The 22,314-nt window shown below is 38.4% G+C and overlaps 1 protein-coding gene across 1 annotated transcript in view; it reads left to right on the plus strand.

The window, feature by feature from the left end:
- The first annotated feature begins 1,457 nt into the window (after window positions 1-1,457).
- The window catches only part of FRK (fyn related Src family tyrosine kinase), a 49,462-nt gene continuing 28,605 nt past the window's right edge, over window positions 1,458-22,314 (plus strand). The window contains exon 1 of the mRNA XM_069010950.1: window positions 1,458-2,448. Within this exon, the coding sequence (XP_068867051.1) occupies window positions 2,018-2,448 (431 nt within the window). The 5' untranslated portion in view covers window positions 1,458-2,017. The remainder of the gene's footprint in view (window positions 2,449-22,314) is intronic.

Genomic DNA, 22,314 nt, shown 5'->3' on the forward strand with positions numbered 1-22,314 from the left:
ATCAATGCCCAAGTAGCCAGAACCACAAAATATTACAGGAAAAGTCAATCAAATATGCAAAATGAAAACTACCAGATTACTTAGTAGTAGTTTCTAATATTCTCTGCTTTCAGTAAATGTAGACAATTCTTTAAACAAGACTAATGAAGATAGTTTCTTTATCAATATAGGCTTTTCCTTCCTTTGGATATTGTTTTTCACACCTAGGAAAAGTAAATATCTCTTGGATATTTGTGTTCTTACTATTAAGTGATTAATAACTCCTGTCAAAAAATCATCTCCAGTGGTGCTTCAGAAACTAAATACGATTATCATAACCTGCAAAATCAGCATACCTTTTCTTTATCAGACCCAAAACATGATGAGGTTTAGTGATGACTTAATGGGTATGGTACTTTAATGGGTATGGCCTTTATTTAATTTCTTTTTCAGTGTTGCAGAAGTGTGTGCAAGCAGTTCCCCATTCCTCTTCAGTGGAGATGCACCTGATATTAATACTATCACTTTCAGTGGAGCTATCTTTTAATCATCCCACAGTGCCTAGTTCATCAGTAGCCCTCTGCCTCTGCCAGTGGTCTCCTCATTCAAATGCAGGAGAGCCATGATGAAAACAAGTGACTTTGGTTTCTGTTACTTAGTTATTTTCTTTCTAGTAAAGTAGAACAGAAGTCAGGAGCTCTAAATGGAACTGAGAGATGTAAAACTGGTTTTGGAAAACAGCACCATATTCCTGACCAAAAAAAAAAAAAAAAAAAAAAAAAAGGAAAAAAAGAAAAATATGGGACTCAGGTGTTTTGATCACTGGGAAGTTATAGGTCTATGTGTGAGTTTTGATTGATCTCAATAAATAGACTCTGATCTGTAAGAGTTTGTCTCTTACTGAAAGGCCACCACTATGTGCAGACAGGCAATCTCCTGCACTTCCTGCTCCAAGCACTGCGTGTCCTCGAGGCTGTGGCAATTTCCAGGAGTTACAAATCTTGGGTTGCACCACTGAGATGTGGAAGCCAACTCTTCAGCCTGCTTTGCCACAGCAGTATCAGACACCCATGCTTGGTCTATATGCTGGGTTAGAGATGCTTTAGAAATGGGAATATACTGGTCAATGCAACGTCATTGTTTACATGGTGACCGGAAAATAGCCATTATTTTTATATAGGGTTATCTAATTAGATAGAGAAATGCTTTCTGCTAGTGCCTTGGTTTCCTTAAAATGAAGAATAAGGAATGCATTAAAATATACTGCTTTACTACTGTAAGCCACAGGTATTTGGTTTTCTTTGTAAAAAGAGCCCATCCCAGCTGAATAAAGAAAAGCCAGTGGGTTGGTTTGAGGGGCAGGTATTTGGCAGGGAATGTGCCCAGGTGTGAGTGAGGGCGGGAGCCACAGGTGCACTCCCGGTGAGGGCGTCTGCCAGTCTCAGGCGAGCAAAGGCTTCCCACTGCAAACTGAAACCAGTAGAAACCAGGAAACAAAAAGAAATATTCATTCAAGCTGTCCACGTCAGACTGCTGAGGAAGCAGGCAGGTCAGTTTGGTTAATCATTGCCAAGACAGACATTTACCACTGATCATATGACGAGACCACATCTGAGATAAGAAAACACCCATCCTTAGCAGAAGGAATTGAAAAGCCTCCCTTATTTACATGTTTTGACGTTATTGTTTTGCTGTAACAGAAGGGGCTCCACACTTTCCTGTTCTCAGAGCTCAGCACAGCTGTTGTGTTGCTTTCCTGTTCTGAAGAGGAAGTGAGAAATTCCCTCCACACGTGTGCTGGCACTTGAATGCTCAGGTTTCACTCTCTAACTGGGAGTCGTCTGTAATGAGCTCTCCGTGGGACCCAGAGAGGAGCTTCCAGCTGTGCCAAGAGCTGCTTCGTTTTGTGCCAAAGGAGAAGGGGGAGAAGAAGTCTGCAAAAAGCTAAGATGTGGATGGGGCAAAAATTGGTCTAAGGGTCTTGAAACCAGGAAAGGCAAAAGAAAAGCAGAAGCAGAGGAAGGAACAAAGAATAAGGATGGGAAACTTTTGCCAGAAACACTGTCCCTGTTTGGAGCCTTACCTTTCCTGCTTATTCTTTGGGAGAAATGGTGAGCAGGAAGACAAAGGAGGCCAAGTCTTTGCCAACCTTGCTGTGGTAAAACCTGATCTCCAAGCAGGACAGAAGGACCTAGAGAGTAAGATAAAAGAGAAACCTTTACCTCCACTGCCTGGCCAGGATCTAGCAAACATTTGCAACTTTGTGGCACTGTTCGACTACGACGCTCGCACTGAGGAGGACTTGAGCTTCCGAGCTGGTGATAAGCTGGAAGTGCTGAATGCATCCCATGAGGGATGGTGGTACGCCAGGCTCCTCCTGCCAGCGGGGTCAGTCTGTCCTGGCCGCAAGCTCACAGGCTACATCCCTGCCAACTACATAGCTACTGACCAGAGCATCGAAGCTGAGCCGTGAGTAACCCACGGAATGTGAAATGAGGCTCTTCTCTATTATGTTAGATAGGTTTGGGACAGGAGGTCATGGCCTTTTCTCTTGCTGAGTAGTGTCCTGCCACACTCAACCTCTGGTGGTCCTAGAGGTAGTAGCACTAGTTGGTATGTGCAAGGAAAAGACATCGTGGTCACAGGAAAATAAATTACCAAAGGAAGAGTGTGGAGGGGTTTTATTTTGTTTTAAATAATTTCCCTCTGTGGTATACCCTAATCAGTTGTTTAAAAATCATCTGGAAAGGTCAAGTTGGTTACTGCTGTGATGGTTCATTATTTTTATTTGTGCTACCTAGAGAGTGAAAATATATGACCCCTGCCCTGAACAGTGCTCAGTTTAAACAGCTACAAAGTTACCAGTTAATCAGTTAAAGCAAGCTACCTTTACACCTTTCCGTAGGTGATGGGTGAGTCTCTAAGAGATAAGTTTCTTATGGTTTCTTCTAGACTATGTGCCTCTTCTCTGGAGGCAAATCTCTGCTCTCAGGACAAACTTAACTGGAGCAAGTATTGCAAAGAGCAAAAGTTGATATAGCAACAGAGTACAAATGAAGTTGTTAAACTTTTACAGAGTTTAATTATCCATCCCATGTTCTTCTGCCCCTTTGAAACATGCCAGATCTTGTTAAATATTCTGAAATAGATCAGGAATCACACAGAATCAGTTACTTGGCTCCTTAGTGAAGATGAGTGAGGTCTGAATCAGCCTGGGCTGCACAGTTGCTTCTGTGTGTTGCAGTGAGAAGCAGTGTTTGCTGAACCAGGTCTGACTGCAGTTCCAGAGGTATGTTTTGGCAAAAATTTTCACTGTGTAAAGAAACAGCATAAGCGACATTCATTATTAGTCTCAGAATTAATGTTGGCTTTAGAGGGATGATGATGCAGCTTTTTAGTTAAATCTCATTTGGACCTGGAACATCATCTCTGACCTGATCTGCCCACTGTACTGCAATGGGCTAGGAAAATTGGCTCAGATATGATTATGCCAGTCTTTTATCAGCTGTAGGATTTGTGCTAGAGGCATTTTAGGGCAACTCTAAGATTAATCTCTAACCTGAAGACCTTAGTTTCTAGAGTCTGACCAGCTGTTTCTATTTCTGTATTCAGCCAGACAACATTTTCAATGGTCATGTTCAAAAAAATTCTTCCAACTGGAGAAATTAATCTGCAGAGAAGGCATTTTCTGAATCACTAGATAAATGGCGGTAGGCTCTAATTCTGCTCAGCTTGGCCTTTGCTCTCTTTCAAGAGCTAGTTTTATTAGAAGTCATCAGATTTCTTCATGCTGTTAACACTTTGAAAGTAATTTTTCTCAGTTATACAACGTCTCAGCTCCTAAGGTCCTTATCTTTCTATATCTAGAGCTTCAAATACAAAGTTAAGTTTGCCAAAGTGCATTGTTGTATAACCTCTGGTTTTTTACTTGTTACTGAATCCATTTTATTGTTTTTTTACTTTTTTATATACCCTTTATAGTAAAGACTTTATAGTAAAGACTAAGTTACAAGAAAACACTTTTCTCTGTAGATTGCTAGAACACTGGAGAGGAAAAAATGAAGAGTTTTCCCAGCTCTCAGATGAAGTAATTTCTCCAAAATGAGCTTTTAATTTCACAGCAAGCCTAATCTGGCTAAACATGTTGTCTTTTCTCAGATTTCTCTCTAATTCACTTGGCTTTAGTGGTCTACATATATATATAAGACTTTCTGCTATCAGCCCACACACATATAACAATAATCTAACTGAGGTTAGAAAGAACCTCTACAGGACATTTGTAGAGTCATCCCAACTCAAACATGGCCAAAATAAAGATAGACCTCTTTGCTTTGTTGAACATTTCCAGTTTGAGCTCTTCATCCTCATGGATAGGATTTTTATTGCCTTGTATCAAATTGGAAGATCCCTTGCTACAATCTCCTCCAAGAATTCCATTTTACCCACCCTCTGTAGTTCACACCTCTGTTATCCTAGTGAAACAGTAAGAACAAGAGTAATGATGGCTTAAAGAACTACCCTTTGTTTTTCCTAAAGATTGCAATTGGAAAAAAGTTGTTCTAGTGTCTCTTTAATGAAAATTCAAAGCTTAAATCATACTCTCTGCCCCGACCTAAGTTTATCTTCTCTCATGTATTTTGATTTTAATTCCCTTTGGCGTTGGCCAATTTTTCATGGCCATGATATAGCCATTTGTGGAAATAGGCAAAGTTTCTAATGCATCTTTGCATCCTGTATAGCAGTCCTTTGTGGTCCCAGCACAGAACTGACAAAGAATGGAAGACTTACAATCTCGTGTTCACCTGCCAAAATGCACATTTACCATATATTTGCAGTGTATTTTTTATGTTTCAATATTTGCCAGGCACAGTTGATCAACAGTCTTTGACCTAACTGAATGCACATTTTGTAGCACCAGCCAGCTTCTGTACATCTGCAGAGACAACAGGAATTTTATTTCTGGATTGCATCTCCATCTTATTAGACAAATAAACACTGGCTATTCTGTTCTGAGAAACAGACTTGATTCATGGTGTGACTCTTAGGAAGCTTGGGAAGAAAACCAAACCGATCACATTCTTTAGCAGCTGATTTCCGCATGTTTGTGTAGAAACTATTTTAAAAATTGCATTCACATGCATGCATGGCTACTTGATAAAGTCACTGAAACAAAGGAATAGAGGGGCACAAAGGGTTCTACAGTGAGAGACGACAGGGCCACTCTGTATGTTTAGCCAATAAAAGCTTGAAAGCTGCTTGCAGGGTAGTCAAATTTCTTTTGCCTGTGACCTTCAGAGGTATTAACAAGCAAATATATCTGGCCCTCTTTTATCAACATATTGACATGGTCTTTAATATAGGGACAGTTAGAGATCAGATAGTCCATCTGGATCTGTGTTATCAGTTCTGGCAGAGAATAATGCTGGGTCATTGCTTGTTCTCAGCCAGTGCTGCAGCGGATCAGTTTGTCTCCTTGCTGAAGTTTCTGTGAATTTTTATCAGGGACAAAGGCATGCTTTTTTAACTTTTCCTTGGTAAAAAAGAGAACGAAGTAAAGCAAGAAGGAAAGTGAGAAAATTCTTTAGATAACAATTTTTTTTCCTGGATATTTCTGACTATCTGATATGACTGAGGTAGAGCTGATAAGGTCGATCAATATCTGGGGGAAAGGGCAGAAAATATTTGCAACATCTCGTCTGGGAAAAACAAAAAATAAACACTATTCATAACAAAGGCCATTTTCATGTATCCTTGACTGTCAGAACTGAGAAAGAATGAAATTTATGTACTGTGTTGCTATCCTCAGACCAAGGGTTATTGGTAGAAGTTGTATGCTAAAGTTGAAGGGAGAATTTTTTATATTATGTTTTGCTACTATATTTATATTACATAATAGAACTAAATTGTGCCAAGAGTCAAACACTTCTTATTTGTGCATGATTTCTTGTTTAAAAAAAGGTCATTTTACTTCCTTCCTTTGGCTTGAGCAGTCCCTTCCTAGGTGGATGACTTGGATGAAATTAGTAACAACCTGTGTGAATAGAGGAAAAAAATGGTAAATCCATGGGTTGGGTTCTGTCTGCTGCAGCATTTCAGTCCATGTGCTGCATAAGATGAAATACATCCAAGAAGTACACACCTGTCAGGTGGAGAGATTGTGAAGGAATTGTGTGTAGTGTGTCTGGAGACAGGTGTGTTCTCCTGGCCCCACCTGGGGTAGGTGGGACAAGGCAGTTGGGGAGTCAAAGCGTTCATCTGGCAAACCATAGTCACATAGTGAACTTTCTCTTCACAAGGAAATAAATCTGGTACCATGAGAGCATTATCTTAAATAATATCTGACCAAAAGCAGACACAAACTATGCTAATGATAAATTAGCAACTGTAAGAGCACTTGGTGCTTTTCTTTTCTCTGCGTCATAGGTAGCAGTCAAAACCATGAGCCAGACAGATTTTTCATTTCTAAGGTAGTTTGAATGAGGTTGTATCTGCTGCATCCAATGAATTTGGAATGCTCTTCTTTCTGTGTTTAGACACATAACACTTAGAAAAAGGCAAACAAAAAATGCTACTGGAGATAAAATCATATAATTTAATTTGCACATCCAACAAAGGATGATCAGAGAGAATAACTTGACAAATACCAAAATTGGAATTAAAAGATAAATCGTCTTGGCAAAGAGTGTGACCTTCCCGTCTCTGTGCTCTTTTTCTGTGTCTGTCATTCTGCACTACAAACAGGAACCATAGTAACACATTCACCTGCTCTTGTTTTATTACTGCCAGTTGTTTAAACTAAACAAGAAAATGACATAGTGCAAATTGTTCTGGATGAAAAAATATAGCCCAGCTGCACAGTTAATTTTAATGAAGCAAAAATAAAAGAAAACACCTCACTGCTGGAGTGACATGGATTTTTTTTTTTTTTTTGTTAGAGGAAAGATGGAGTGTAGAGAGGGCTCTTGCCTGCTATCCTGATGGACCTGTTGGCTCCTTATTGAAAGTCAACTTACAACCATAAAATCACAGAATCACTGAGGTTGAAAAATACCTCTAAGATAATCAAGTCCAACTGGTAACCCAGCACCCCTGTGTTTCCCACTAAACCATGTCCCCAAGTGCTACATCCACATGTCTTCTGAACACCTCCAAAGGTGATTCCACCACTTCCCCAGGAAGCTTGTTCCGATGTTTGACAACTGTTTTAATGAAGAAACTTTTTCTAAAAGCCAATTCTCTTCCTTAGTACAACTTTTCCTCTCTTCCTGTCATTTGTTTTTTGGAAGAGACCAACCCCCACCTCACTACAATCACCTTCCAGGCAGCTGTAGAGAGCAATGAGATCCCCTCTGAGCCCTTTTTCCTCTGGACTAAACAACTCCATCTCCCTCAGCTGCTCCTCCTCCTTCTGCTCCAGACCCTTCCCCAGCTCCATTGCCCTTCTCTGCACATGCTCCAGCACCTCAATGTCTTTCTGGTAGTGAGGGAGCCCAAAACTGAACACAGGACTCACCAGTGTCGAGTACAGAGGGACAATCACTGCCCTGGTCCTGCTGGCCACACTATTGTTGATAAAAAGCCAGGGTGCCGTTGGCCATCATTCATTCCACGTGTTCATGCCAGCATTACTGACACAAGACTGCTGTGCTGAGGGAAGCATATTCATACAAATTCCTAGTAGATTAGGTCAAAGGAGATCACAGCAATTACTTTCAACTTTTGTCAGTTTTGAAAACATTTCTTATCTCTTATACCTTATGTAGGTATTTCCCAGCTGGTGGAAACTGAGCCCCAGACCTAATCAATGAAACTTCACCAGTCAATTCCACAGTGAGCTTTTTAAACAACCTTTTGAAAGCAGAAGTGTCTTGTATGTTATTTTTTGTCAATCTCCTTAATTCCTTCACCTTCTGTTGCCTGACTCAGCTTTAACTATTTCATACATTGACTGAATCTCAGTTACTATAAGTGAACAATAAAGCTTTCATTGGGCTGACTTGTTTTAGACTTCCTGCAAAGTGAGGCTTTTGGGGTTTCATTGGTTCATGTGGGTCATTTTTCAAAGTGGTATTTACAGTCAAAATATCTAGAGGTTTTTTTAAAAGTGAAACCTTAGATTCTACTGAATACCTCAGAAAACTGAATGTAATCCACTGTGGTTTCTGTGTGCTCCCTCTCTCTTGCTCTCATAGTTCTTTCTGTCACAGTACAAACTCCTAAGGACACCACCAGAATCACCACTAATCCTTGTACTGAAATGAACTTGTAGAAGTTGTTCACTGCTAACCTCACTACACAAAGTATTGGTAGATTGTTTGCATATTCTTGGAACCTGTTAAGTACAAAAGTCATTCTTATATTTTTTTTTTTGGTAGAAAAAGTCTCTATCACCAAAATATGTATTTACTATGAAACATTGAAAAGGCTGCATGTGAAATTCCATCTTTTCTTTCAATTGATATGCTTTATCTCTGGGGGTTTTTTGTGTGTGCATACATGTGTACAGACAGAACATAAAGTTTATAAGACTGATATTTTTAAGATCATGCAATTATCCCATGAAACGATGTGTGTATTGCAAAGCTAGATCATGCTTTTGATTTTTTTTTGACTTGGAAGTGCCTTTCTTGAATTTGAACGATGGAATACTGCAAAAAGGCCATGAATTTATTAACTTAACTTCTTTAATTATGGTTGAGCATTCCAGTGCTGTCTTCAAGCACATATCAAACTTTGACTTAATTTCTGCTTATTTCTTAAATATTCAAAGACTATACTGAACACAAAAGGAAATTGTTTACCAAACTGTGAAGAGTCAAATTTTTTCAAGTGCCAGTACTATTTATACATCCATGTGCATATCCATGTCCAGAAAATGTGTCTCTTAGAAAAGTGGAAGGAATTATGGCATTGTAGATGAGCAGTTTATGAACACTTGTCTAATTAAGGTCACCTATTTTCTGGCAATGTGGTTTTCTAAATATATACGACTTTATCCATTCAAATTCTGAGAAATTAAGAAATTTTATCCTACCTTGTCTTTGACATTAGTGTGAGCGTTATATATTCTAATCATTATCTACTAGTTTTCATTACCCTATTATGAAATCTCTGGCAATGAATCATGTGAAAACCAACATCCTTAAAACACATCCTGCAAACACAGCCAGTTAGCTTCCCCTAAGACTTGATGAAACTCAGGTGGCCTTTACAGTACCTTTTAGAGAAAAAAAAAAAAAAAGTCCACATACTGGTTGTAGCAACTCAATAGTCCTGTTTGGTGAGTTTTTTTCCGACTCAGTAAGAATAAACATTCGACATGCTAGCATAGAATAGTTGTGTTTGAGTAATGTTGTTGGCAAAAACATTCTCCAGGTATTGTACACTGTTTCCTCAATAGTTGTCTTTGATGGTTCTCCGCCCAGGACAATACAGAGCCATGCAGAGCTGAGTGATCTTTGATCAGGTTTAGAACTGAGAAATAGTAACCAGCAGTTCAGCTAGGCTAAGAAGTCCTAAAGCTGGGCTCATTTTAAACAAACTAGGTCAGGTATCTTTGTGAAGAATTATTTTGTCACATATGAAAAGCACTGTTGGTTATAGAAGACTTTCTTTGTGTAAGATTCTATCATACTGAAGAGATTAAGATGTAAAAACATAAGAGATACCCTACAAGGTCAAACCAATGGCTCCCTCTACCCCCATTACTTTCAGAAAGGATTTTGTGAAAAGTGCACAAGCCTCTCTACTTTGGTCTCTTACTTTTGTACTTCACCAAAGGCTGGAACTATTGTATAAGCAATATCAAGGGTACATCACTGCCATGTCTAATTACAGACCTATTGTCAAGTTTGTTTAGCAAAACCATAGGTGTTGACACCGTAAAATTCTTTATTTCTGTCAGTGGGCAAAGACCAAGCTACTAGGACAAAAAACAATGCCACAAAAAACCCTCTCATCTCTGCAGGAAGTTTTATATTTCTAAACAAGTGTTTGGCTTTTTTTTTCTAAATGGTTGACTGCTTACTCATGAGTGGCACAAAAAAAAGACACGCTGAAAATAGACACAAAAGGAAGTGGTAGTATTGCACAGGTCCCTGTACTATTCAGGAAGTGGTCCTTTACACATCACACCTATCTGCCCTATCTACACTAATGCCTCTAAGTCAAGCCAGGCTGCAGGCATCAATGACTTTACCCTCACAGATTTACCCATCTGTTAATTTTGCTCCCTACCGAAGATGCAGTGCTAAACCCAGGCTATGTCCTGTTATTATCCTGCAGGCATTATGTTCTAACATGAGGCTATAGCAGATATTGCAAACATGATGATGCTGAGCAGCCTTCCAGCAGCATAGTTTAGATGACACAAAATTTACCTGCACTTTAATTTTAAAAGAGGTTAGTAGAGAAAATATGTTTCATCAGACTCAGATGTTTTTCTATAGTAAAATGTTTTGTTCTTTTTCAAGCTATGTAAGCAAGGTATGCATAGTAGAGAAAGAATATAATTTATTAGGTGATATTTTTAAAAAAAGACAAAATATTATTACATATTTACTACTCTGGGAATGAGGAACTGTCAATTTTCAGTTATTTTTAAACAATACTATACAGGATATATTTGAAGGCCCTTCTTGTGTTAAATCTTTAAACTTCTTTACATAAGAAGTTTATCCTTCATCAAAATATTCTTAAATGTTGACATTCAGGTTTTCAACTCATATCTGTGTAAAGAAAAACATGAGTGTTATAAGAAATTAGAATGGAAATTTACATCTTTGTGGTTTTCAGTTCTCCAGACAGGCCTAGAAATCATCTGGAAATAGCTTTTCAGAAGATCAAACAAAATATTGATCATGAAAAAGCATTTGTTTTCTCTATCATTTAAACCACATAGCAATACGTACTTTATTTCATGCTGGTACACTAATCCTAATCAATAAAAACTGGAAAAACAAAGCAGTGATTTAAGGATAAGTGATGGCTCCATAATGGATTGCACTAACTGACATTTCACTACTTCTATGCAGAGTACTCTATAATATTTTACATTATAAATTTATCTGCAGTAATGTTGGTAAGCATTTTTCCTTAGCTTTCTCTCACTAAATTGGATCTATTTCTAGTTTAATTAATAATATTTTTTTTCCTGTATTTATGGCACAAACAATTTTGCAGCACAACTTTTCAAACCTCACTGCAAAAGAAGAGAAAAAAAGAAATCTAAGACTGACATATTGGATGTCTGACTGACCATGAATTTCAGAAATGTTGAGAACACACCAACCTCAATTTTCATTTTGAAATTACTGATTTTTTCAGTTAGTGGAAGTCTCTGTAAGGGAATATGGAAGGAGTCTTTGCTTCTCTAAGGGTGTGTAGTGAAGGGAGCCATACACAAGGACACGCAGAGAAACCTGAGGAACACACGAGGAGGGTGGTGGTGATGAGGACGAGCTGCTCAGTTGCACTCATAGAGATGGGTACGTGGAGTGTGGGAACATTTCTTTTCAGGATTACCTGAGGACTTTGCCAAGAAGGAAAGGGAGGGAGACACACAGGAACCAAACCTGACGAGTTAATGTTAACAAAGACAGTAACCAGAAATAAACTCAGTCACACTAGCTGATGATCTATTGGGAAATGACAGGAAAACTCAGACTGTGCAACTGATAAGGGTATAAACCTGGGTGTTTAGGATGTTATTCCAGAATAACAACTTGACTAAAATGGAAAGATAATTATTAGTTTTCTGAATATCAGTAAGGAAAGAAAAGAGAAAGTGAGATCTTGTTCTTATTACAGAGATAAAATGCTTGAAAAATCACCCAGAAACTTCCTGTGATGCCGACATACCTTTCTGACATGGTGATGTGATCTCTTGCAAAAGAAATCCTGTGTGAGGGTCTTGGGCTGAAAATACACACACTGATATGGAGTTTGATGTGCTCCAGCTTTACTTCTGGAAGTCAAAGGTATCTTTAGTACGTCACCCTTCCCATCTGTCACCCTGACAAGGTTAGTCTGAAAGCTGAGAGACCCTTTATTTAAGAAATGTGTCCCCCCATGGAAAACCATTCTGTCATTTGGCTTAGAGTCACTTGAGGATACCAGACTGCACAGTTCCTTTCTGAATCCCTCTGAGGACAGTGTCCTGGTTATCCTCCACTGAAAGTTGACCCAACAGATCACACAAATCCACCAGACTGCTAGCAATAGTCTGAGGAGATGTGAACCCAAGTGAGTGTCCAAGAGAGAGCTCTGCACAGAATGGATGGAGATATCTGCTCTGCCACCAGTGTCTTGGGCAGGCACAGGGGGGCTTTTTGCTTCCCAGGGTTTGTCTATTACTTCTGTACTGAGGTGAGTTTCTCTGTGAGAAAAGAAAATAATTTCTCTGGAATGATTTTCTCAAGAAAATCAATTGAGTGCTTTTGGAAGCTGTAATGGTTTAAGTGAATGTATGATTGAAAATTTTCTTGTCTATTTGAGTTTCCCTTAGTGTTAATTCATGTTATTTGTGTTCTCTGTACAGTGCTAACATTAAGGCTACCTCAAGATTTCCACTTTGCTCCTCGGTTATGAACAGCACCGTTATTGCTACTTTTACAGAATATTATGTCAGTATAGAAGTACAAACATATACAGGTACTACTAACATTGATGCAAGATTTTACAGTGTTATTTGAAAGACTCTATGCAGCAGAAATAGGATGTCAAGAACACATCTTCTTAAGTTTGAGGGTTTTTTAAAGAGGTGATAATATGGCCGTATTTCACACCCTGAATCCCAAAGCAATGGGTGTTAAAAACAGTGGTAGCCTTTCATTGACTCCAAATGCAAATAGTTGTATCAGAACACGCTTTAAATGCAATGGAACCCTTGCCCAGGTGCAAAACTACAACAGAGAACAAGCGTTAATGATTGACTTTAGTCTCTTAAATTGTACTTATGTAACTGAAACATCACAAAAAGTAATATGATATCACTTTCACCTACTGTTTGTTTTCTCTTATGGAAGAACTTCAGAGCAGATTAAATAATACAGCATGCAGATGACTAATATTGTGGAGAATGAATACAAATGTTAAAATTAATTACACAGTAGTGAAGTGGGCACTCACAAAATGAGATTAATTTATGGATATTTCCACAAATTAACCTATCAGCTTGTGATTTGGTTACTGGTTTATTATCTTTTGCTCCTGTTGCACAGTGAACCCAGTATTGGGTGAGCTATTCTAGATTCCACAACTTGTGCGCTTGGCCTTGTAATACTACACCTACAGAAGAAACAGTCACTTCCAGTCATTACTGAGTGCAAGAGTAGCCAAAGGTGCAATGGTTTGTCATCCTGCAGCAGACTCAGAGCAAATCAATTTCTGTTTGCGGCACGGTCAGCTGCCATTATCAACTACTGAAAAACGAATGTAATATTGTGCGTAATCCCTTACGACACAATCAGGTGACAGTACGCTCATGGCCCACCAAAGTCCATCTGGGAAAAGTTTATGCACAACGTGTCACAGATTTTTAGACTAATGCACAAGTAATCTTGGTATTTATGTTTACAAGACAGTAAATTTGTTTTAGACTGGAAGAGGAAATGCCTGCCATTGTGGTGGGTTTAAACTATCTCACTCACTGTTGAATTTTCCCTTATCTAAACAATCCCACACAGTTACTTTATTGTAAAAGCCTGTGAAGCCCTGACAGGCCCTTTATTTAGGGCACAGCATGCTATTTCTTATAAAAACAATGGTGTAAGACAAACCAAAGATCTTTCTTGGACCAAAACAGGCTTTAGGGGCTCAGAGTCTGTTTTGCCCTCTTTACATGAGACAGTAATCTCCTGCAGTTTCTTCATCTCCACCCCAGTGATTTTTTAGTGGAACCTGGGACTCCTTTGGGACTCAGATACACACAAGGTCAGTCTGCCAGGGTAGGTGGGAGTTTTACATTTGCTATTGTTACCTTGCAGCCATTGGGGTTGTGTGGAGTAAGCTACTGTTCAGTGTTCCAGTCCAGTTGTCAGTGATTAGTAAAATTGAAAACATCTCTTTTTAAAGGCACTGCACAATGAAAGTATGGTGAATCTACTCCTTCAGTCTAGAAGTATAAAGACTTTTTTCTGGCAATAACCTGAAATTTCTTATCTTGCTACAAAGAAATGGTAGCAAAAGTTCTGCCTAATTTTGGCGGCAAGCTCACAGACATTCAGTCTCCAAAATATTACCTCTGTTTATTAAAGTGCTGTAATTAAGCATCTATGCACATTGTAAATTCCAGCAAGATAGTGACTATAATATATTACAAACATAGGTTTAAATTGCCTCTTTCTAGCTAAAGGTCCCCTTTTACATGGATGAACCTATCACTTGTGTTCTAGTGCACACATTCATTATATAATAATAAGTATGGGACGGGAGAAAGGAAAAATGTCTTCTTTCTCCTGGAAGAAAGAAGCAGAGAGGTTTATCAAGAGTCTTTAATTTTAGCTTTATATGAAAGCAAAATATTCCCTGAAATAAAGTGAAGAGTATTGCTTGGTTTTATCTTGTGTTCAGATGATGTAATCACTGCTGAACAAAATTAAAATAAAAAAAGTGTTATGTATTTTTGAACCTCCCTTTGAAAATAGAAACAAAAACCCTTTAAATTTTAAAATTATTCAAATTGAGTACTTTCCCAAATTAAACTGTAATATTTTGTTTAGAAAATAAGTGGGGAAGTATAATTTAATTCTCTTTCCCTTTTTGCTTCTATGCCTCTTCTCATATCTTCTCTCATATTCTGCCATCTCATCAATAAAACTCTCTCAAGTCTAACATAAATTTACTGTTTCTGGAAAAACACCAACCAGTCAGCTATATCTGCTAACAAGAACACTAGGAAAATGTTATCCAAAAGCCAAGAGAAAAATGGGATCTGTTATTTTCCAAAACTGTATTTCACACTGTAATGGTTATTCAAAGAAAAATCACAGTGTTGATCTCAAAGTATGGAAAATACAGCGAAACTTAGAGCATATTGCTACAGACAGTCACTTTCAAACATACAGACAGACTTTTAAAAACATAAACTAGTGCTGTTCTGTTGCTTTGATAGATCTCTGCTGCTTACATAGTTTAGAAATGAGCCTTTTTTTTACACAACTATTTGATACACAACTATTCACATGTTCTGTGTTTTTCTCTTTAAAAAGAAAAACAAACTTAATCCATCCACTGTGACTGTGAAAAGACTCAGAAGCTCCAAGTCCCACGCACAATGAACACAATATAGTCTTCCTTTTAGTTTGTGATAAGTTATTCAACAGGGTTCTGTGCATTATACATCACTCAATTCTCTCCATTTGAAGAAAATTCATTGTAGTTGCCAAAGGTTAAGGGTCATGCCCTGACATAAACATTCCTGAAAACCTGAATTTCTGGTTTCACTTGGAGGGAACTAGATTCTAATTGAGGTAAATAAGTAATCAGAACTGTGCTGCGTCACTGTACATAAACAATTTAAACGTTTTTTTAATTTCAAGTCCAAGTCAGGTACTGTCTGCAGTGTGTTAAGATCTCAGATAATTTACTTATGTAATAACATAATAAGATAGAGAAGGGTGTTGTTACATAAACATTTTTAAACAACCGCTTCTGAGTCACTTTTTGCTGATCGTACTTTGGTGAATGAGGTTTAAAGCAGTGATCTCTAGACAATAAGTATATGTGATGAAAACTAATGTTAAAGTATTCTTTTGGCAAGTACGAAAATGAGTGGTGTGATGAACTAAGAAAGAGAAAAGATCTGTATAGAGCAATCCTCACAGTGAGAGTTAGTCTGTGAAATTGTTTCAAGAGATGTTCTGTGTTGGAAAACGGGTCCGTGGACTCCAGTGGGAGGAGAAAATGCTGACCCAGCCAATATGATTGATAAAAGCAAGCTCCGTTTATCAGCAATCCAGAGGCACTTATATAGTATCCCAGCTTGTTAACTCTTAAGTGCCTTAAAACCTATCAAAGTGCATTTCTGCTTCTACATAATGAGACTACATTGGCAAGCTTCTACTAGTTATGTTATGATTAAAATAATTCAGAGTTCAGCCTCCCTCCTCCTGGTCAGCACATCTTATCTGCACAGCTGCATCGCTTCAAAATTCCCTTTTTGTTTCTCAGGCCTATTTCTCACACAGGGATTTTCTCATGGAGATAGTTTCTCACACTAACCTTTGCTTGCAGGCCTATTGCTTGTACAGTTCTTTTGTTGATTTGGTTTTATTAATAATCCATGTCCCTGATCCTCTAACTATTTTGCAACAGTTCTGTAATATTGTTTTCCCAAGTAGGACTGGAATGGCTCCCAAAGGCCAGACTTTCTGTGGCAGCAGAGTAAGATGAAAACCAGCATTTGCTGAGCAGTGCAGCAGCTTAGCAGCAGGCTATAGCCCTTGGGCACTGAATGCAGTCCTCAGCTTTGTCCTTCTTTTCTCATCACTGCCTACTAACTCTGACTTTCTTCTCTCAATCCATCCACTTGCTAATATTCTGTGGTCCTCACAGCTTTGAATTTTTACTGTCCTGTTTTCTCCCCTCCTCCTGCAATGTCCTACGACTTCCCTTACCATTTATCATTAACTTTAAATTCCTTCCTCTTAAATTTTGTCCTTCCATGTATCCTTCAGTATCTGATAATAAATGACAGTGAGAGACAGACAGAATTAAAAATGATCCCAGGCATGCCTGTAGAAAGAGGTAAGGAGGAGGGGCTCTGCCTGAAACCCAATCTTAGGTTTTCTAGATTCTGCCCAATTGAAGTCTGGAAGCCCTAGAGAAATCCCTGACTTTTCACTGCGTAGATTCTTATGCCATATCTGGGAAGGTTTGTGTTTTTGAAAATGCTCTTGTAAGGAATCTTGCTTGCAAATGTTCATCTTCATGCTTTAGCCAGACTAAAGATTTTTCTGGTTTTGGTTGGTTTTACCTCATGTGGTTTTTTTTGTTTTGTTTTGTTTGGGTTTTTGTTTTGTTTTGTGTTTTTCCTTGGTTTTTGGTTTGGTTTGGTTTGGTTTTTTCCCCTGAAAACTATCATCATGTTCACTGTAGACTATATAGGGGAAAATTGAAGCAGCCAGCGCTCATCTCCCACACTCTCCTTAATGCACACAGCTCATCATTTGTAAAGCACATCTTTTTCTTAACTATGTTATATCTGGAAGGCTTTAATCTCTGCTGTGATATTTCTTAATTTTTTAATAAATCAGCTCTTGAAGAAATGCTATTACTTCATTAGTCTTATAATTAAAACAAATATTTTCTATCAGAAGAGCTTGTTTAGCTGCTTTTAATTATTCCAGTCTTTACCTGATTGGGTGTGAATTTTCCAGGGTTGATACCAGGCATGGGCTGCCTCTTTCTCTGCCTAAAAGCAAAAAATGTGGCTCAGAACAATACAAGAAATCTTTTGTTCATGTACATTGGAGAAAGGGCTTGATATTTAGTAGGGAATATTGCTGCACTAAAAGTTCGTGCTTTTTTGCTATCTATGGAAACTTTGATTCAAAATAACCAAGGTTTTGAAAATACAATTAGACTTTACATGTAATAACTGAACATATTCATTAAAATGTGACAGTTGCATTCTCTATTTCTGGTAATTTGGGAAAACCCAAAAGCGCTTTAAACCTTCCTGTCAGCGTAGAGAGGACTTGCTGGTGGCTCCCTTGGTAAACTTCTGCTCCTGCTTCTGCACTAGTCTTTACCCACAGCAGACTGCAAACCTGGCATGGATTAAAGCTGGTTCAGCAGTCCTGTTTGTCCTGCATGGATGACAGCAGTGAAGAGTGCTGCACACAAGCCTGTTCAGGTTTCCATGTGCTGAGTAAGGGAAGTGGTCACGGGATGGTCATATGATGAAAGTAATTGAGTAAGACCCTGGAGGATCTCCCTGTCTCTTTCTCTGTCTCTTTAGCTTTCTGTACATATCTCCTTGTCTTCTGTGGCACAGAAGTTAGCATCTATTGCTGTCCAAATAAACTACTACATACTGCAGAATGTTAAATTTGCTGAAAGGCAGGTCCTGGACTTTTCAAGTTAGAATCCAAATTAGTAGAAAATACTTATAATATTTTCTTATTGCCTTAGTCCCTTTCTGGGCTGTTTCTCCACCACAGAAAGTATATTACAAGGGAAAAGCACCATAAAAAGAATTTAATGAATATTTGTAAAGCATTTGGATATTACAGTCATGAACACTGTAATAGAGGCTGCTAGGAAATAATCCATTCATGTAATTTTGTAACTGGCATTGAGAGCAGAGTCTAAACAATGTAAACTGTTTACAACAGTAAATGAACTCTATCTATGCAATGACGAAACAAAATAGAGTGTAACTTAACTATTCAGTGAGCAGCATTCATATTAACACTGTAGGGAGCACTGGATATGGTCATGTAATTAAAGATGGTATCACACTGGATCTTCTGTAAATGGCCGAGTGGATGCCATGAAAGCAATATTAATATTGTCATCTCCTAAATTCAAAGTACTTGAATGTGCAGTTACAGCTTTCTATGACAGTAGATTTTGAGGCATTTAAAATGTAAACTTCATAATGCTGTTGGAGCTTTTCTTTATTTGTTTTAACTCTTACATAAGCTTTCTGCATTCCAGAGGAAACTGGGATATATGTGGTTTTGGTATAGATATTATCTGGGTTTTTTTTGTCCTCACCCAAGAATTTTGCTCTAATTGCAATAATTCTTTGCGCTTCTCAGTTGAAGAAAACTGTTCTCCTCAGCCTAGTACTACAGATACAGTTAACACACTTGAGTTAATCTTCTGGAGAGCCAGCTAACCTTTTTGTCATCACCATTTGCTCCCTAATGGAGACTTCTGGTTGAGAACCACAGGAATCTCAACAAACCCTCTCAGCTGTTGACATTTAGCAGGCTCATGAGATTTACCCTAGCATGAGAAAGTAAATCCCAGTGATAAGCACTTCTGAAAAGTGAGAAGCAAGGTGCCCTTATGCCACAAAGTGCTGATCCAGGAGTGCTGATCCAGGGTAGGATTATGTTGTCCATTGTAACATCTTCAGTAATTTTTGAAAATAAATGTTATGTGACTGATTTGCTGTTATTCATTCTGTTATTTCTGCATGCTGTTTCTCAGCATTTTTTGTCCCTTTTCCTCCCTCTTCATTCCTATTGTAATGATCACAGTTTCTATACGTGGTTGTACAGCTGACTCAGCCCTCAGGATTTTTGCTTTTAATTGAACATTAACAAAATTAAGAGTACGTTACAGACCTCTGCTTTTAGCCTTGTCCTACCTCCAGTGTCCCATAGCTTCAATGAGAAACGGAAATAATCCCCCCATATCCCAGCTGCAGCTAGTTATTAAAGCAAATTCAGTGACTTCAGGTATGACATTGTGGGGTTGTCATGGAGATTCTTGTACATATTAAATCTAAGTAATGGTAGAGGATAAAAGTGGGAAGCTGTTCTCTGGTGAGCCTTAAAGGAAATGGGTGACAAACTGCCACATCATTTTCTCTGCTGGTTTTCAGGGGGGATAACAAAAGAGCAGTGAGAGATCTACTGAGATTTCTAAGAAAGTTAAAGATTGCAGGTGTTATTTCAGAGTTGGTGTTTAGCTTGGTCATGAGAATCTTACCCACGTCCCAAAAGGGGATGCTCACGGGGTCCTTAATCATAAATTTACTTTCTGTTGGAATACAATTGAGAAGGAGCTGCCCAAGGACTGACATGTCCAAAGAAGTATTTTGTCTAGCCCATGACTGGGGTGCTTTGGCTAAGGCTCAGCACACAGCTTATGCTAGAGTCAGGATTTAACATGTTAGGGATTTAGGAGAGACCAAGAGGAGAGGTCGAGTGTAGGGAGGTGTGGGGTCTGTAAAGCAGTGTCCAAGGAATGGCAGGAATGGCAGGCTGCCAAAAAAATATTTCCCCTGAGAGCATTTTCATCTGGAGCATGGCTGGGAATCCTTTTTTTTTTGGAGGGGTGTAGTTATGAGTGTTGGATAGAGTTAATTTCAGGATATAAAAAGTCCATAGTTCCCAGATTAGTTGAGATCTGTAAAATCTTCAGTCTCTGTCTCAGATAAGTGCATTGCACTGATTTGATCAGAAGGGAATTTTGCATTAATGAGAGGGAAGAAAACTCATTTTGCATACTCTATTTTTTGTTATGGGGATATTTATGTTGTTTTTTTTTTTTTTTTTTTTTTTTCCCACTGGAGCTTTTGTTCTCTTCTAAGCATGTTACCAGGCACTGGAAATGTTGCCAGTGACATAGCATTGGGGAACTTTGCCTCGACATTTTTCTTTGCTTTAGCTCTTGGCCCATGTTACTCTTCCTCTCTTCTACTTTCCAGTGTGGAAGTTCCTGCCGTATCTTCCTGATATAAGAAGTGCAGAAGTAGGAGTGACTATTTTTATTTTAGCAGATTTTTATGTAGCAAAGCAGAGGGGGACAGAAAACAGAGCCAGGTAAATGGGGCTTTGACATTTAGGTGGAGGTCAGCAGTGCATTGCACCCTGGAGGACAGAAAGCTTCTCAGGAAAGGGAGTGATAGAGCCAGGTAGAACTACCAACTTTCTCTGAACTCAAGACTCCATTGCAACTCAAACTGGGCTGAATAGGTAGGCAGGGGTGACTGTAAGGTGATGTGATCTCTGTTTCTTAAAAAAATTGCCCTTCAAGTATAACCACCAGCATTCAGCTAGATAAAGGTTTCCTTTGCTGGAAGAAGATCTTTAGAGGTCTCAGCAGTGACACAGTGGCAGTCAGAGAACATGCCGTGACAAAGCCTGCTGTGATCCATGATGTGATATGGTGATCATAAACTTGCCAGAGGAACTGATGGCAAATGCAGATGTGATTACTATGCTATCAAAAACCACAACAAATCTCACTGGTATTCCAGTATTGAGCATCATCTGCAACAAGTGAGGATTGTGTTTGTTATGGACCTACATGAAGGTCAGGTTTTCTGCCTCCAAAGTCCTCCTATATGTGGTGGCCAGAAGTAACCTGTAAGAACCCTGGAATTTTTAATGAACATATTCCTGATGGCTATGAATGATGGTGTAAGCAAGGGATTCTGAGGAAGCTGCAAGAAACAATCCCAAATAAACAGATCTGTCATCCTACACTTAAAAGGGAGTTGGGGTGTTGGATGCAGTGCTGGCCAAGAAAGCATATTCCTGGGTCTTGCTGACAGAAGAGCACTATTGATGTGCTACCTAAACATCTCCCACTAGAAATGGAAAATTGTGCCCAATTCTGAATGCACTCATTTGTGCCATACCTGGTAATCTACTGATCCAGCACTGTCAATCATGACCCAAAGTGACCTGACTGTGAGCCAAAGTTCAGATTGATACTATGTAGGAATTGCTGGTTCAAATTTCTCCTGGACTGTCTGGTGCCAATACACTGCACTGCAGTCAGAGAGTTACTTACCTCGTGCAATGGAGAGTGTTTCATGTTTAGTTCTCGTTTTCCAAGTGCTCTGTTTTAAAACCTTCATCTGTCTTTGAGCTATAAAGCATGAATAGATTTACTAAGGATTTGGTGTTGTTTTGGTCTGACCTTCCTATCCTGCAGAGCAATATCTTGTAGTGAGCAATTACTTTGATTCATTATTACTTTTTAGAGCACTTTTCCCTCTAAGATACACACTTCTGGATGAAGTAAAATATTAAACCTTTTGAAGCATAAGTTCAATTGCTAGAAATCAAAATAAGCTCTTCACGCTTTATAACAGGAATTTAAACTTCCATTACACTGAAAATAGTACTTTAAATTCAGATGCGCTTTTGTCAAAAAAAGAGTGAGTAACAAATTATTTGCTTTGAAGTTAAGAGATTGTTTTTTCACATTCCATATTACTTTTGGCACTGTATAATTATTATTACAAACCAAATGGCTTTGAACTAAGAATCATATATTCAAGTGCTATTAAAAGTAATTTTCCCTGTATTTTTCTGAAACATTTTAATCAGATCATATTAAGTCAGACAAATGAGGTAATACACAATATGTGTCCACTTTTCACCTTCCATAATGATCTCTCCAGTTACACTTTCCTTCTCTAATATTGTTGCTCTAATTATCTTATTTTGAAAGTTAGGATCTTTTTAACTGCTAAGCTTATCTGGAGTCAGAATATACATATTATATATCCTATATATAATCTTTAATGGTAATTTCATATCGATTTAAGTGAAGTTTTTCCAGCCTAATAAAAATAAACATATACGTTGAAATGTTTTGAAATCAAAGAAGCAGATACTTATGTTTAAATGCAATGCACTT

This window comes from Aphelocoma coerulescens, chromosome 3, assembly GCF_041296385.1.
Source record: "Aphelocoma coerulescens isolate FSJ_1873_10779 chromosome 3, UR_Acoe_1.0, whole genome shotgun sequence".
In the NCBI taxonomy this organism is placed as follows: Eukaryota; Metazoa; Chordata; class Aves; order Passeriformes; family Corvidae; genus Aphelocoma; species Aphelocoma coerulescens.